Here is a 16,940-nt window from a genome sequence, read left to right on the forward strand (position 1 = left end):
CCCATTTTTGCATAAAAAGGTCCATTAATAGTAGGCCTATATTGCCAAGCCTTTTCTTTGGGCTGAGATTTTGCAGATAGTTGTGCAAATCCCACGACTATTCTTTTTCAGCTGTTTGTAATCTCATAATTTATTTTTAATATTTTTTTATCACACGCTAAGTTAATACGGTATTTAAATATGAATTATATTATGTTAGGATAAAAGATTTGATTTATCTTTTAAAATACTATTTTCTTGCATATTGGCTCTTCTTTAACCTCTAAAATATATTTGTGTGTTAAATAAAATGTCATCTAGAGGAAGATATTAAGTGAAATTTACTTGCAGAACGGGCATCCCCCTCTTCTCGACACCTGAACCGGGTCCCACACGAGGGAATCGGGCTCTTAAGTGGACCCACTCGCTTCGGGCCCCACAACATAAAACAGTCGCACACTACCGCTCAATGCCACCCTCTCCCTCTCTAGTCTCCGCCCCCCCTCCCTTTAAAAGACCCGAACTACCCCCGCGCACCGAAACACCCTCTCAAGAAGACATGATAGGATTCCCGTAACGGAATCTTCGAGAAGGATTCCACCACCAACACCACCCACCCTTTAAAATCCTCCACGCCCCCACCCCCTCTTCTCCTCAACTTCCTTCTCAGATGAGAACCTAAGAGAGAGAGAGAGAGAGAGAGAGAGAGAGAGAGAGAGAGAGAGAGAGAGAGAGAGAGAGAGAGAATGCTATGGGTTCTCTTCATGGGTCTCTTCTTAGTGTGCGTCGGGATGATCGCGGTCTTCTCGGTCTACCTTTCTCTCCTCTGGTTCGCCTCCGTCAGCTCGACTTCCCCGGCGGGGGAGGCGGCGAGGCCGAAGGAGAAGGGGCTGACGGCGGCCGAGCTGAGCCGGATCGGCGGCGCCGGGGACGGAGGGGAGGTGGCGGGGGCGGAGTGCGCGGTGTGCCTCGACGACATCGAGGCGGGCCAGGCGGCACGTGTCATCCCTGGCTGCCGCCACGCGTTCCACCGCCGCTGCGCCGACCAGTGGCTTGCCGCGCACCCCCAGTGTCCCCTCTGTAGGGCTCTTCTCCTTCCTCCTCCTGCGGAGTAGTGCGGCGTTTCTCTTGTTCATTCCTTTGCTTCTCTTGGTTGCGGTTGTATATTTTGGTGGTAGCAATAGAGGTACAGAATCTATAGATTGGTGATCAAATTAATATTTATAGATTTTTTTTAACATGTAGACCCATCAAATCTCTTATTTGTTTGACCAGTCCGATTTTTAATATTTAAATGTATATTTTGTGTGTATATATATTTAAATTCTTATCTTTTAACAGTTATAATTTAAATAATTTTGTATTAAATAAAATATCTTGATTGTAGTTTTCACAGAACCCTGGCATTGAGACTCTTTTTCAAAAGTGGATAGTACGTAATAAGTATCATGCGATCGTAGAAATTGTGTTCAATGCATCCGGCTTAAGAAAAGGCCCAAGTATGATGAGGTAATTGAGCCCATTGGGCCGTCGCTTTTTTTAACCTTTTGGCGCGAACCTTCTCAAGAAAACAGGTCGTGTCCGATTGATCGCCACGAGACCAACCCAACCCAATCGCGTTCTCCTCTCCTCCACAATAAAACCCGGCCATTTCTTGAGGAGATTGAAGCGACGAGGAAGCCATCCAGGATCCAGCCATTGATCGGATCGATGTGGGCTTCTCCTTCCTCCTCTGCCGCCGTTTGCCTCTTCCCGCCGCCCATATCCGACGGGAGGCGCCGACGATTCCGAGCGGAACTCGTCCCTTCTCCACATGAGAACAACAAGAAGAAGGTGGTCGTCGTCGGCGCCGGATGGGCTGGACTTGCCTCTACTCACCACCTCATCAAGGAGGTCTCTTCTCTCTCTCTCTCTCTCTCTCTCTCTCTCTCTCTGTATAATTGTGATTAATTTTAATGACGCCAGGGATTTGATGTCACGCTTCTTGAAGCCGGAAGCGGACCCACGGAGGAGGTCGGTGTCAGAGGTATGCTCTTCTCTTCTTTGCGGTTGTGTGGCTGTTCATATGTTTGATTGATACGTGTAACAGAGCAGTAATTAAGCATTTCTTTTGTGTATATTAGTGATCAAAGTTGTAGTTAATGAACCGTATGATAATAGCTTCAAAATCGACGCAGTTTGATGTTCATGGAACCCATAATGTTCTTTAAGAACATCTAGTAACTTGGTCGTTGCATATTTTTGTTGCAATTCTCCATGTATTTATTCTGCATTTGCTGCAACTATCATTGTATAAGTCATGCTTTGGACGTTGTGATATTTGCAGAAACTATCACTTATGATTTATCGATGATTTATTTACATTCACATATGGTAGACTGAATGTTGATTCATTAGAGCAAGATACTGTTGTTGCTGCTTAATTGGTTTGCCTGTCTATATTGCTTGTTATGTGATGTAGTTGTTTCATTATGTACATAAAAATGGTTAGGTTGACAAGGTGCATCGGTAAACATAATGGAAATATATTTTTATTTGCGAATGATTAATCTTTTAAATTTCTATTTTACTACACAGGGCAATCTGTCAGTGTTACTTAGAAGTGGTTAAGCTTTTTAAGTTCTTTTTCCAGAAGAATTTTACCTATTTAAAAATTATTAGGTATGTTTCACTACAAGTTTTTAATATTGTTGTTGCACGAGGTGGAAGCAAATCCACAACAAGACTAAATAGAATATTGGATAACAACAAACCAAAAGCAATACCAAATAGGAAATGCACAACCAATGCGAACATTAAAACTCAATGGAAACTAGAGAAAAGAGTGAGAGATGATTTGTACACGGTTCGAGTTTACATCCATGGGTAGGCAAAGCTTTAATCCATTAGAAAGATAATGCAAATTATAAAGTTCGTAAAGTTTTAATAGCTTCCCAATACAATAAAAGTGTGCTTTCACTCAAAACCATCTTGCTTGATACCGTAAAACCCAATATAAATGCATTTATGGTGTAACCTGGAAGACAAGAAACCTGCGAGGCATTCGAATGGCCAGGGGATTTTGAAGTCGGGAAGGTGTTCGAATGAGCTTGTGCCTATTCAATTTAAGCCAAAACTAACAATTCTCCACCTCAATAAGGAAGCTCCAAAATGCACCTTTTGCTAATTTGCAAGAAAAAAATATCAAATCCAAACATTAATCAAGTCCAAGCATAATTTGAATTTGACCATCATCACCACTTTTGACAACATATTTGTAGGATTATTTACGGTCACAATATTGCAAAGAGAAATATCACCTTCCTCCAAAATTTTCCTCACAAAGTTAAATCATTTGGCAATGGCGTTATCTTTGTATGATGAACTTGGTTATTTGCCAAACAAATGCATTTTGACTATCACAATATTCACAAAAATTTTAGTTTGAGGCTATTCACACCCACCCTTTAGCAATTCTTGGCTAGCTAACCCTTGCAAACCTTTTTCTCCTAGATGCCCTAACCTCATGTGCCACAATAGTTGTAGTCATGCAAGAAATACAAATTCTTTCTTATACCTTTCATGATGAGCTTCCAAAGAAACTTTCAATGTTCTACCCTTTCATGTGATAGTGATGCCATTTGACTCCAAAGCACCAAAGGAGATCAGTTTTTTTATAAAAATTTCGATATGTATCAGACTTTGGTCAACTCCTCCAAGGATCCATAATGTAGTTTCAACCGAATTGTACCGATTCCTTTGGCTTTACACAGCCTATCATTGCCCATGAACACAACTTCACCAAATATTCTTTCAAATTGAAGAACCGATTACGATAAGGACACATATAGTAAGTGCACTCGTAGTCCAAAATGCATTCATTCATATCACATGCAAGATTTGAACTATTAATGTATTATCTGAATTCTCATCATTTGAAATGTTTTAAATTTTATTTTTTGTGGTTTCTTCTCTTTGTTATTCAAAATATGACAATAGTTTTCTGATGACTTTTGTTGCAGCAAAAAGAACATTAGTTTTTTGCGAGTATTTTTCTATCTAATGATGCACTCCATGTCTTCAAATGGGATTTGCTTTTTTTAACAAATTTTTGGTTATCCAATCTATTCCTTACTGTCAAAGCATCTGACGATGACTCATAAGTATATTGCTTTTCCAATTTATTAATTAAGGCATCTGCAATATCATTGTCGCAAATAAATTTTTTTTTTATATAGCAAGGCAGTAGTGAGGTGGTTACAGGTGTCCGATAGCTGGTTCAACAATACCAAGGCCTTATCTTCATCAAATATTTTCACATTTAAATTTTGCAAATCTGTAAGTAATTATTAAAGGCATTCAAGTGTTTATTTATAGATGTTCCATTCTTGTATGAAAAATGAAAGATTCTCTTTTTCAAATAAGCCTCAATGCTCATGGTCATATGTTTGTCCCCCAATTTCTTCCACAAGCTCTGCCCTTTGTCAATGGCTTTCATCACAGAGTATTTCTGGTCATTCGCAGATAGCTAAATTGTGCTACAAGCTTGTTGATTCATCTTTTTCCATTCCTTGTTAGCAGTCTCTTCAGGCTTCTCCTCCAATACAAAATCTAATTTTTATTGAAACAAGATGTTCATGACTTTACAATGCCAAAGCTCAAAATAATTTGTGCCATCTCTACCTAAAATTTGACATTTGAAACATTTTTCTTCGATTTGGACGACTCCAATATTTTTTCCAATCAATACACCAATCCAAATGCTATTCCCGTATCTAAAAGCATAGGTTTAAACATTGGGCTCTCATACCACTTGTCAAGGTGAAAGCAAATCCACAACAAGACCAAATGGGAAATTCACAACCAAAATACTAGAATTAGAAAACTACTAATCACTCAAGCTAATCACAAATAAGAACATCAAAACTTAATGCAAACTAGAAAAAAGAGAGTGGAAGATGAGATTTACGTGATTCAATAATGTGTCTACATTTACAGGCAATGCAAAACTTTAATCCACTAGAAAGATGATGCAAAATATAAGATCCCCAAAGCTCCAATGAGTTCCTAATACAATACAAGTGTGCTATCACTCAAAACCCTCTTGGTTGATTCTCTATAACCTAAGATAAAGGTATTCATAGGTGTAACTTAGAAGATAAGAAATCAATGGGGTGTTCGAACAGCCGTGAGCCCATTAGTACACCACAGAAAGTGGAACCGACATGCCACGGTTTTGAATAATGCGTTCCAAAGGGCTTGTCCAATTTGAGCCTAAACTAACGATTGATTTCATATGTTCTACAATAATTAAGATACTTCATTAGAATTCACTACAAGGAAAAAAAAATGTATGTGTTGTCCTTGTTTCTATTGATGCTATTCTTTCGTGCAAACCTGTAGGTTTTTGGTATCCGTATCGTAACATATTCTCTGCTGTTGATGAGCTCGGAATCCAGCCTTTCACTAAGTGGACCAAGAAGGCATATTACTCTCCAGAAGGGATTGAGGTAATCTATGTTATCATGTGTTTCATCAAAGTAAGCATCTCAAATGATGTAGTTGGTTTATTTCCCTTCTTCATTTCTTTAATTTATTGTTTGATGTTTCTGGGCAAGGATTTTATGGAAATTAAATCATGTACTCTTACATGACATGAAATTTAGAGTAAGATGTTGCAAGAGATCCTCTGTGTTTCTTGCAAGATCATGCCATATTTGATTTATCATCTTTTTTATTGTTTGATATAAAGTTTGGAACTAGTACATCTATCACAAGTTGACAAAGTCCCTAATTCTATCAAATGTCAAGCTCCATTTATTGTTCTCGTGAGTAAAGATAATTCTTACTACTAAATCTGCATCATTCTTTTCTTAATGCTCCTATTATCAGCATCTTATTTAGGATGTCTTTGTTTTGTTTTGTATTATTTTTTGTGTGTGTGTGTGAGCAGCAGCATTTGATGGAGAGGATATTTTGTTGGACTAATATCATTATTGGAAGCTAAAAACATGATCATCCTGCAGATTGAACTTCCTATCTTCCAGGAACTTCCTCGACTTCCAGCCCCTCTCGGAGTGCTTATATACCCCCAAGTACGTGTTATGCTGCTTCCTTCGTATCTGATCTTAATTCTTTCGGCATCTAGATGAAATCAGTAGCAATATTATGTTGTTGCTCTTGATTAAAAACATTTTCCTTTTTCTGGATATAGTTTCGCAGTCTTCCTTTGGCAGATCGATTAACATCTGTTCCTCTGATGGCTGCAGGTATTGATTCTGGACATTATTTGTTCTTTAATAATATGTTATCACTGAAGTATTGTTGTTTGACTTTGAATTTCGAGTAAACTAATTTAGTTTCAACACTCTAATATTTGCTTTTCTGATGCAGTTATTGACTTTGACAACACTGACACTGCTTGGAGGAAATATGATGCAAGTGAGAGAATTATCCCACTCGCCTGTGACTTAAGGAGTTTAGAATTACCAGCTAACCTGTTAGCAAATTGTTAATACCTAATGAAGCCCTCAGAAGTTGATGCATTAATGTTTGATCTAGGAGCTTTTAATGGCAGTGACTACAAGGGAACTTTTTAAACACTTTGGATGCTCTCAGAGACTGTACCGAGAAGCTTTTGAACCGGCAGTTCAGGCTGGCCTTTTTACTTCAGGAGAGAAGTGTAGTGCATCTGCTACCTTGGGAATGCTGTATTACTACATCCTCTCACATCAGGTTAGTTCCAGTTGCTTGGAACACATCACTCACGCTGTAGTATATGCTCAGCTGACAGTCTTAATTGCTTTTAGATATTCTCTAAGATCTTATGAGATTTTATCCTTCTTTCCCTGGTGCAGCAAAACTTTGATGTCATATGGTGCCGTGGAGCAGTGGAAGATAAGATTTTTTCTCCATGGATCAAGTCATTGGAACAAAAAGGCTTAAATTTCCATAAAAACAGTGTGCCAACAGATTTTACCATAAATGAAGATACTGGATGCATTTCAGGAATTGTATGTGGCCAGGAAATTTATGAAGCTGACACATTTATTATAGCTGTTGGAGTCTCTGCTCTTCAATCCATCATTATGTGCAGGTAGTACTAGTCTCCAGTAAGTAAATGGTGATTTCCCAAATGTTTGCTGATTAGTAAGCAGCCTTCTTTTGTTTGGGTTAAAGAACAACTAATAGTTGCTCTCATGTTCGCAAATGCACAATTTCTATGCATATGAATAATTATGCCATTTATTATTTGCAGTATTAACAAGTTGTCAGAATTTTATAACTTTTCATTCTTTCCTCACTACTGAACTCCCTGTAGTCCTCAGCTGCAGTCACGGCAGGAATTTCTGAACGTTCTTAACTTGGGTACTATTGATGTGGTCTCTGTGAAGTTATGGTTTGATAGAAAGGTGAGGAAAATGTAATGCAACATCTTATGTAAGTCAGAGGGAATCCTACAGTCGTCTTTCCTATGGTATATAAAAGTGCTGATTTCAAAAGCTCATCAGGTTAAAGTTCCAACAGCAGCTAATGTCTGCTCCGGTGGTTTTGATGATTCAAATGGATGGACCTTCTTTGATTTGACTGCAATTTATGACGAATACACTGATGAACCAGTAACAGTGTTGGAAGCTGAGTTTGTGGGTTCTAATCTTTTGAGATTATTTTTAGGAGCAGGAAAAATTGTTTTGTTTATTTCATATTTTCTGCAAAGTATCTTATTTGCTTTGTCAATGTCATCTGCCACTGCAGTACAATGCTAGCCATCTGTTGCCACTGAAAGATGAGCAGGTTGTTGCAAAAGTTATGTCATGCCTTACCAAATGCATACAAGAACTACAAGAGGCCACTGTGATGCAACAAATGGTTCTGAAATCCCCCAAATCTGCAACTCACTTTTTTCCAGGTAACATTCCTTGTTCCTGTATTCTAGAAACCTTAATCGCCATTAATCTCAGGCTTGAAGTTTAGATAGAATCCCTTTAGATATTTACCCATCCATCTGGAACATACTAGGAAAAGTATCCATTGAAGGGTGTTTTATTTGCATTTAATGCTTACCCCTCTTGATGTCAGTGATTAATCATTATCCAGAAATTTCCAGGCCCACTTTATTACTGAACTTGTCCATCATATGTTCGGGATGAATAACACAGATTTCCTAGAAACTGTGTGCTATAAATATCCCAAATGCTCTAACAAACAAACATCACTAGCTTGTTTCTGATGCCTTCGATTCACTTTATCAACTTCCTCTGTTAAATAGATAATCTATAACAGGTGTTACCTACTACCTAGCAAGAATCCAAGAGTTTTGTCGCTTAACTATCCATCTTTTGTGGTCGATAACAAGTAGGTAAACGTCTGATGTGTGGGAGCATTTGTTATTTAACATTTGATTGTTTCTCATGTATTGGCTACAGTACAGGCTGGGAGTTCATTCCTTCATTTTTTCCAAGTCTATGTATTACCTTTGCTTCATATCTACTAAAGTGTGTTATGACTTTACAGGTTCTTATAGGTACATGATGCGAGGCTCAACTACCTTCCCTAATTTGTTTATGGCCGGCGATTGGATAGTCAATCGACATGGGTCCTGGTCGAAGGTGAGGAAATGAAATGGCTTGCTGATAACCTTCCTATTCCTTTCTTTCTTTTCCTGAATTACTGGGCCTTCTTGAGGCATTCAAGAGATTGTCATTTATTCTCCTTGCTAGGAGAAAGCATATGTCACTGGACTGGAAGCTGCTAATAGGGTGGTGGACTACCTTGGCGAGGGAAACTTTGCCAAGATAATCCCAGTGGAGGAAGACGAACCTCACATCGAAGCATTCCGCAGTCTTAACAGACAAGCCGAGGAGCTAAGGACTCAACTTCCATTGTCAGACTTCTTTCTCTAGTGACATTAACATACTGCCATCTGTGTAATCTCATCTACCAATGCGGATGTTTGCATATAATACCACAATCAACAGAAGAGCCAATGATGCTAGGCTCAACTTTGTATTTTTACATATGAATTAATTGCAGATTCTGCTATCATTGGAGTAGCATAATATATTGGAATCTAAAGTGTGGAAAAAGAAAAGGTTAATTTGTTCGATTACTTTCAGCCCCCTCCTCCCCAGGAAAAAGAAAGAAGGGGAAAAGAAAACTCATGTGACCACTTGCATGGAATAACTACTAGAAGTAAATAGACTTTGCCATAATTTTATCAATCTCCTTAGGGGATTAATGGACATTGAGGATATATGTAGAGCTTCAGTCCCTACAAATCTTTGCATCAGAGCTGTCAGGATTTACAACTAGAAGTGATCGACACATCACGCCTACAAAGTGGACAAGAACCACGCTTGACGAGCCATTTATCAATGCAGTACAAGTGAAACATATGCCTGCAACGAGGCAAGCTCCTTACCATCTCTCCAATTTTCAAGTCCTGCGAAGGAAATCAAACCCATCGTCATTACAACAAACACTAATCTTCTTCTCCTTATCAAAATTTATCCCCACAAGAGTGTACAACAAAAAGACTAACCTGCAAGCAAACAGAGCAAGAGATGTTCTCCCCTGCTCCATCAACGTTGTCTTCTCTAGTGATTCTAATCGTCGGGAGCTTGTCAATTGAATCCTTCTTCATTCCTCGCAGCCCGCCGGCTTCGAGGAATTCATGAGCTTCCATGAACGGCGAGACCACTGCACCCATCTGCATGTACTCAGAGCAAAGTTTACAACGCTGAAAATGATTTCCTCTGTTCCAATCTCTAATGAAGAAGAGCTGATACCTGTCTCTGCACAGCACTTTGCACTGCAGGGGCAATCTTTTCCCTCACAAGTCTTCCACTCAGAAGACTAGAGATGATATCCATCTGCAAAGAATCAAAAATTAATGAGTAGTGTTAAGACACCAGAATATTAGAAAAAGGTCAAGTATTTAGAACTCACCAAGTGAAGTATACTCCAAGTTCTGGATTCAGTAGAACTCCACATATCAACAGATGAATCAATAATCTCAAATGAGAAGATAGCTCCTGAGAGAGCTCCAATCCCAGACCCTCTCAGAATTCCACTCTCTGCTGCTAAGCCAATCAAAGCACCAGTCACACCTCCTACAAAAGAGCAAACTGAAACAAATACCAAAAAAAAGAAGAAGAATCTATATTAGCTAGATGTGATTACATAGAAAGGAACAGAATTAAATCATTAATAGACCCACCTAGAGCAAAGATGCAGGTGACTACTACGCAAAGAACTCTTCCAATTGACCCAGAAGCGATTGAGCCATAGCTAAAGCTTGGCATCCTAAACCAACTAAACGAAGAAGAGGTGGCATCCATTTCTACTCTTGGGGATTAGGCAAGAAGCTTTGGAGTGAGTGGAGTATATAGAGATGAAGGATTAGGAGTGAAAGAGAAGTACAAATCTGTGGGTCTCTTCTTTGGTTTTCTATGGGAAAGTTTACTGCTACTTTTTTAGCCTCTCCTCTGTCTCTGGAATATATATATATGCATACGTATATATATTATATGCCTTGTATTTTATAAGATTTGGAGCTAATAACATTGGAAATATTTGGATCTTATACCGACAAAGATGAAAGATATTTGATGCCAAATAAACCTAGCAAACAATCTCGATAAATAACCGGCAGTCTCAATGCTCAAATTATGGTGGAATTTAATGATTAAAATGCGTACTAAGATATAATTGTATTTATAATTAGTCAACTAAGAGTTCTAAGGAACCTATCAGAATATGAATGAGATAGTTTAGTCCTTGTGTTCTCCTATTGCAAAGTCTCAATCTTTGGTCGTGGATGGTCCCATTCTGTCGGTAAAAAGAACTTAGACCTACTTCCTTCTTTGGTAGCCCACAGAATTAATCTAGGGCAGTAATGCCTCTCTCTCTCCTCTCTCTCTCTCTCTCTCTCTCTCTCTCTCTCTCTCTCTCTCTCTCTCTCTCTCTCTCTGTGGGTTATTTAGAATGTCATAATCCAGGACTAAGTTTAAGTTAACAACTTGTTTGAAAATCCTAAATTTATGGAACTTAGTTATTTTGAGTTATAAATAATTAATTAATCTAAAAACTTAAGCTATTATATAATAAATTAATAATATATATCATATTTTAACTACGTTCGCCCCACACTACTAATACACTGAAGGGTCTTAAATGAGGCTGAAACTCTAAATCTCTAAAAAATTATATACTGATAACCATGTTAACAAATTTTAAATTATTAAGTAACAAACTAATAATATATATCATACTTTTAATAATAATTTCTCTAAATTTATTATTTGCAATTATTAAATGATAAATTTTGAGTATATATATATATATTTTTTTTTTCAAACATATCCTAAAATCTATCGGGAATCTGCTAGAGAATTAAAATATCATAAGAATTTGAATACATTTGTTTTATTGTTTTGGACGGCATAAATAATGAATTAGTAGAAGCTTATTTTTCTGGTAGATGCTTAGATATTTGATATTATATAAGGATTAGGTTTTGAGTGCGAGAGTCATATTTTTACCACCAACTGTTAGTTAAATATTCATATAACAAAATTTATGCTTCTCGTGCTAATTAAAAGTCTCAATTATATTATATTTAAGAAAAGGATTAGTGGTTTTAGAAAGACTAGCTTTCACGATCAATCAATTTCAACCACTCTTATTCATCCATCAACTCCATAAGAAAGTTGCTAACTAAAAGGTAATCATAATTAATCTGATGTTACCCTTCAAGTGCTAAATACTATCATTTGTCACAAGCAAGAAGAATTAAATATAGGCTTTAGTTACTTAATTTTTAAGTGGGTAGATAAGATGTTGAAATATGATTACTATCTTATTTCTCCTAAGTCTTAATTACTTATAATATGAATGAATAGACTTGAGGTTTTGGGAATATTTTTAAAAAAGATTATTATAGAGTGTGCCCAAAAGAGAAATAAGTTTTTAGAGATGAAATAAAGAGATCATTGATATAGCTCAATAATTGAGTTCTATAATATAGAGGTTATGAGTTCAGTTCTTCTTAGGAACACAAATGCTATTAATCTAATAAGTTTTTTTTTTATTAAAACATTATGTGTGTATAGTTTAGACTCATCATGACTCATTTCTATACAACCACTAAAATATAACTAGCTACTAAACCATTAAAAACTATTATTATAAAAAATAAATTTCAAAACAAACACTGTAGGTCATCTAAAATCTTTTTTTATAAATAAATACACAGCTTACAAACAACAATTGCCGCAACGTTCAACGATAAGTCTTAAAACATCCTAAGTTTACTCTAGTTTTATGGGATTAAATGAAATAAATCTTAATAGAAAAGGGAACACCAACAAGGAACCTTTGGAGTGGAATGAATTGTAGACTAGATACACTTAAATTCTTCAAGTAATTAATAAAGGTATTTATTGGCCTAATAAAGATGATTAGCGAATCAAAACATATGCTAAATCACTTGGTTAACTGAGACAAGTAGATCTTGCAATAGAAGTCCTGCCTAATTGGGGGAAGGAAAAAGAGTGAAGTTGAAAGAGATTTATCCATGTCTAGGAAATGGAATAAATTACAAATTAGTTTCAGTAGTAAATGAAATTGCAATGACCAAATATTCCGTTCAAAAATACAATGAATGAGTTAATATCCCGTCCATCTCACCATAATGGTAATGCTAAATATGATTGTTACGTTATTAATTGGACAATTGGAACTACTCTTAGGCCACGCTTAAATCCGACGTGACATGGCATTAAGTAGCAATATGGGCGATCTTATGCACCATTTAATTAAGTTCCTTCAATCCATTTTGTCATGTATGATATGTAAGTAAGGTTTAGTTTCACGTCAGAAAGTGAAAGAAGAAAATAAAAGAATTCATAGATTTTTGGGCTTTTATTAGTATCTAATAGCTTATTAAGTTTGTTTGTCAACTTAAGTTTTAAATTTACCAAACTGCAGACAAAATACCGTGGGGAGGGAGCCGTTGACGTAGAAGCTAGGCTTACTTCAACTCAAGAACTCAAGAGTAAGTGTAACTCAAGTATCCGTATTCATATTTGTTATTCTCGAAATAAAGTGAATAAATAGTTTTTTTAATATAAATTTAATTTTGATGTGATATAAAGTAAAATAAAATATTTTAAAAATTGTCTTTTATCCCTAGAATAATATTTATATTCTAAAATACGTATTTCTAAAATTAAAAAAAAGAGATATATATATATATATATATAAAGAGGGAAAAAGTTATTCTTAAAATTAATTTTGACACAATGACTAAATCTTAATATGAAATATATGTGTATGTCTAACTACCGTACTTTCTTCTTTATTTTTTAAATGTCTGTAGATAATTCATTAAACTTCAACGATAGCAAGTCCCACTCTTGGCTCAAAATAGACCGACGAACATTAAAACTAAGATATTAGTTTGTAACAAAACAAGTACTCCTGCAAATAAAGATAATCAGAGGGTATGGGGCATAGGCCGTAGAACAAGCCTCTCTCTTTGCCTATCATAATCGCCCTGCGAATAGGAACTATTACAAGAGACTTGATCTCATAGTGCACTTCATCAAAGGGTTGGTGTCCTATGGCTCATCAAGGCTAAATTAAACCTAACACGCACAAAGACTTGTCAACCCGACAAACAACCGAACAGATCACCAAGACCGGATCACACTAGCCACCGTACCAACATCCAAGGCAGCCACACTAGTCCACAATAGGGTGGCGAGGTAGTCAACCATCAATAGCCCTAGCAGCAGCCGAGACAAGAGGAGGTTTGAAGAGAGGCAGAGCTAGAGGGGAGGACAATGGTGGTTGAGGAAAACTAAGAATGGTCACAACCTAGACTCCAATAGTATGGAGGATCCAATACGGGGAGGAGGCGGCGAGAGGTCGGCACGGCACGGGGCGGAGGCGGCAAGCAACCAAGAGGCCAAAGAAGTGATGGTTGAAGAGGACAAAGTATGGGCCGAGACACTGCTTGAAAAGGTGACTAGAGTAGGGATTGCCAGGATGGAGGCTAAACCATTAAGAGGGGGGTTTCGATAGTGTGGAGGTGGATGGAGGGCAAAGCGAAATACCGATAGAGAAGAAGATGTGGGAGGGCATAATAGGAAGCCGACGAGGAAGAGGAGAAAAGAAAAGGAGGGAGAGAGAATCTTTAGGGGAGAGGAGAGAGCATTGACAGAAAAGACCCTCACATGAGGGGGAAAAGCTGGTCGCCAAACGCTAGCAGAGCTCTAAGGTCAGCGCTTAGAAACAAAAACTTTAGGATTATTGCTAGTTCCTTCAACTGCCATACCTTGCCTGGCTGTTAGTGTATGTGTAACAACCCAATCCAAAAAAAAATAAAAAATCATGGGCACGATGCGACCGGCCACATTGTGGCCGACCTCGTACCCATGCCAGCTGCTCATGCAGCTTGGTGGGGCGCCACGCGCCTGCGGCCAGCTGGCCGCGGTGGGCCCCGGCAGGCCCCGGCGCCACCACTACTTCTCCTCTACCGCCTTCCCTCTCTCTCTCTTTAAATCTCTCTCTCTCTTTCTTTGGATGCTCTCTCTCTCGATCTCTCTCTCTCTCTCTCTCTCTCTCTCTCTCTCTCTCTCTCTCTCGCCGAGGCCGGCCGTCGCCGTCGCCACCTCCACGAGCACCGATCCCGAACCCCTTATTTGAGACCCCGTTGTCCTTGCTAGCGAGAAGTGTCACACGGTTGATGGGCGGATGTAAGGGATACGTGGTTTGTATCTTCTGATCAGTGTGAGTAGTCTTATCCCCAAGATCCATTTCTCAAATTAGGTTATATTATATATTATGTACATGCATGTTTTGGCCTCCAGCATGATTATATGATTTTATCTAGAGATGATTACAGTCGAGCATATTTTTATCATGCATATAATTAGGCTGATCTTGGATATGAGTATGATGATGATAAATAGAGATGATGAGATATGATTATACTGTGGTGAGGTTATGTCTAGTTGATCTGTAGCATGGGTATGCATATAATAGATTAGCATGAGTATGCATGTGTTGACTATATAGTTGGAGACTACATTACATCATTTTTCTCTTGATTCCTATTCCACCTAAATTCATGTTATGCATTGACTTGTTATCGTACTAGATATATGCATATGATCTGTCATTTAGAAGGAAAGCATGAAATGTGATTGATAGGATAGTTGATAGAAAGCGTGAGGATACCCGAGTGGGCGCGAGGGTTAGGGCGTGCCTGGAGATGACTGATCGCTCGACATAGTCGCGATCCTGTTGGCCTTACGTCTGAGGTCGTTAGTCTGTGTGCGCAGCAGACATTCGGACACATGCCGTTCGCCAGGGCATATGTGGCGAGTTATCCTCACGAGGTTTCTATCAACTATGTGGGTGCCCGGTCTGGATGGATGTTGATACCCTAGCGGGTGACGGGGTATGGTTATATTAGAGATACTCTTGCGGGTGGCGGAGTATGCTCTGAGCCTTTGGATATGATGTTGAGACCGGGTACCGGGTATTGACTGTGCACAGTGGTCTAGTATAATGATATTATACCGAGATGTCGGTGATGATCGTGAATGTTGAGAAATGCATATGATTTCATTTTTATCTGACATACCTGATTATTGAGTGGTCAATATACATCATATATGGTTGCATTTTGTATCATAGCATGGTCATGGTCGGCATGCATCATGTGTCATATTTGATAGAGAGTTATGATGATCATATGACATGGAGATTTGTTTATTCATTGTCGAGGATTGCATACTTTTATCAGTATGACATATTATCTACTTTTCATTTATGTATTATTGAGGATACATTCATATACTCATCCATGACATGATGTTGCTTTCTGATTCATATTATCTAGTACATGATTTACTCTCTGTTTGGCATCACTGATTCGGGGTAAGGTCTATTCACTGAGCCTTTTGCTCATGACTCTCTTTATTTCTTTTCTAACCCCTCAGATTTGTGGTACGTGATAGCGATCTGAGATATCTTGGGAAGATATTTTAGAGTGATGATGAGGTGAGCTATTGATGCGAGACGGTATAGAAGATAGTTTAACCAGACATTGAGTTGTATCATTGTTTGTTATATTTGTACCTTATTGTATCAGACGATGATTTGTATAATATAGGTCGAATCATAGTGTACTCTTGTATTAGTTATTTTAGTTGTATCTTGATGGTTTGTTGTGGCCTGTGTGGGTCCTACCAGATTATGTAGCAGTCTAGTGTATATTATTGTGGACTTCGATATTCATATGTTAACAGGTTTATTTGGTTAAGAGTATGATTTATTTGGTGATGGATTATATGATCATGGATAGGTTAGCAGGTTTTATTTGATAATGTCATGATTATATGTGCACAGGAGAGTATCCGTACGTGACGGGCCCCGCCCGACTTGTCGCGTGCGTCGCGCGTACCGTGCGGCCGCGTGGGCGTGCACTGCCGTGCCGGGCGGGGCATTACAGTATGTGACGGATAATGGTGACATGCACGATGTGAAAGAGTTAGAGTTGGTAAAGATTAAGTACGGATTTGCTCTGATTTGCATGAGTACTGAGTATTAAATATTGAGTTATTGAGTATTTAGTACATCATAAGCTCGAGGGTCAGTCGAATAAATGCTTGAATAAATTTTGGGCCCTCGAATTTAATGTGCTTTGCATTTTCACGTGTCTCTTTTCCACTGTTCATCATTTCACATTTATTTAATTTCTTTTGAATGGATGCTGCATATAAGTGTATATATATATTCAAACCACTTATTCAAATTTTATCACCTCAAAATAATATAAATTACTCATCAAATTAGCAATTTATATAAAAATTTAATAATTCACTGGCTAAGTCATAGGGAATTTTCTGTCCTTTTTTGATTCAGCTGCTTCCATAAGACTTGTTAGATTTTATCCAAGTCCAGTAATT

At 37.9% G+C, this 16,940-nt stretch overlaps 3 protein-coding genes across 4 annotated transcripts; 2 read left to right on the forward strand and 1 right to left on the reverse strand.

Annotated features, from left to right (window-relative positions):
* Positions 1 to 743: 743 nt before the first annotated feature.
* Positions 744 to 1,094, forward strand: LOC140762614 (E3 ubiquitin-protein ligase ATL23-like). The gene has a single exon (XM_073100486.1). The coding sequence runs from the start codon at positions 744 to 746 to the stop codon at positions 1,092 to 1,094; it is 351 nt and encodes a 116-aa protein (XP_072956587.1).
* On the forward strand, positions 756 to 9,019 carry LOC140762918 (uncharacterized). Its single transcript, XM_073100902.1, has 14 exons — positions 756 to 1,165; positions 1,367 to 1,872; positions 1,945 to 2,005; positions 5,362 to 5,468; positions 5,985 to 6,053; positions 6,173 to 6,227; positions 6,352 to 6,399; positions 6,536 to 6,693; positions 6,816 to 7,054; positions 7,280 to 7,370; positions 7,470 to 7,601; positions 7,714 to 7,867; positions 8,473 to 8,567; positions 8,679 to 9,019. Exons 2-14 carry the CDS (start codon positions 1,690 to 1,692, stop codon positions 8,859 to 8,861), a joined length of 1,575 nt encoding a protein of 524 aa, XP_072957003.1. The 5' UTR covers positions 756 to 1,165; positions 1,367 to 1,689; the 3' UTR covers positions 8,862 to 9,019.
* Positions 9,020 to 9,133: 114 nt separating this feature from the next.
* LOC140762919 (NEP1-interacting protein 1-like) lies at positions 9,134 to 10,445 on the reverse strand. 2 transcript variants are annotated; one of them, XM_073100904.1, is made up of 5 exons: positions 10,178 to 10,445; positions 9,907 to 10,070; positions 9,747 to 9,830; positions 9,500 to 9,667; positions 9,134 to 9,400 (listed from the first exon to the last, which is right to left on the reverse strand). In XM_073100904.1, exons 1-5 carry the CDS (start codon positions 10,296 to 10,298, stop codon positions 9,254 to 9,256), a joined length of 684 nt encoding a protein of 227 aa, XP_072957005.1. In that variant the 5' UTR covers positions 10,299 to 10,445; the 3' UTR covers positions 9,134 to 9,253. The 2 variants fall into 2 exon arrangements, with proteins under 2 accessions (XP_072957005.1, XP_072957004.1); XM_073100903.1 differs by having other exon boundaries at positions 9,907 to 10,085; positions 10,178 to 10,442.
* Positions 10,446 to 16,940: the final 6,495 nt, after the last annotated feature.

This window comes from Typha angustifolia, chromosome 7, assembly GCF_048772165.1.
Source record: "Typha angustifolia cultivar Huaian chromosome 7, ASM4877216v1, whole genome shotgun sequence".
NCBI lineage: Eukaryota > Viridiplantae > Streptophyta > Magnoliopsida > Poales > Typhaceae > Typha > Typha angustifolia.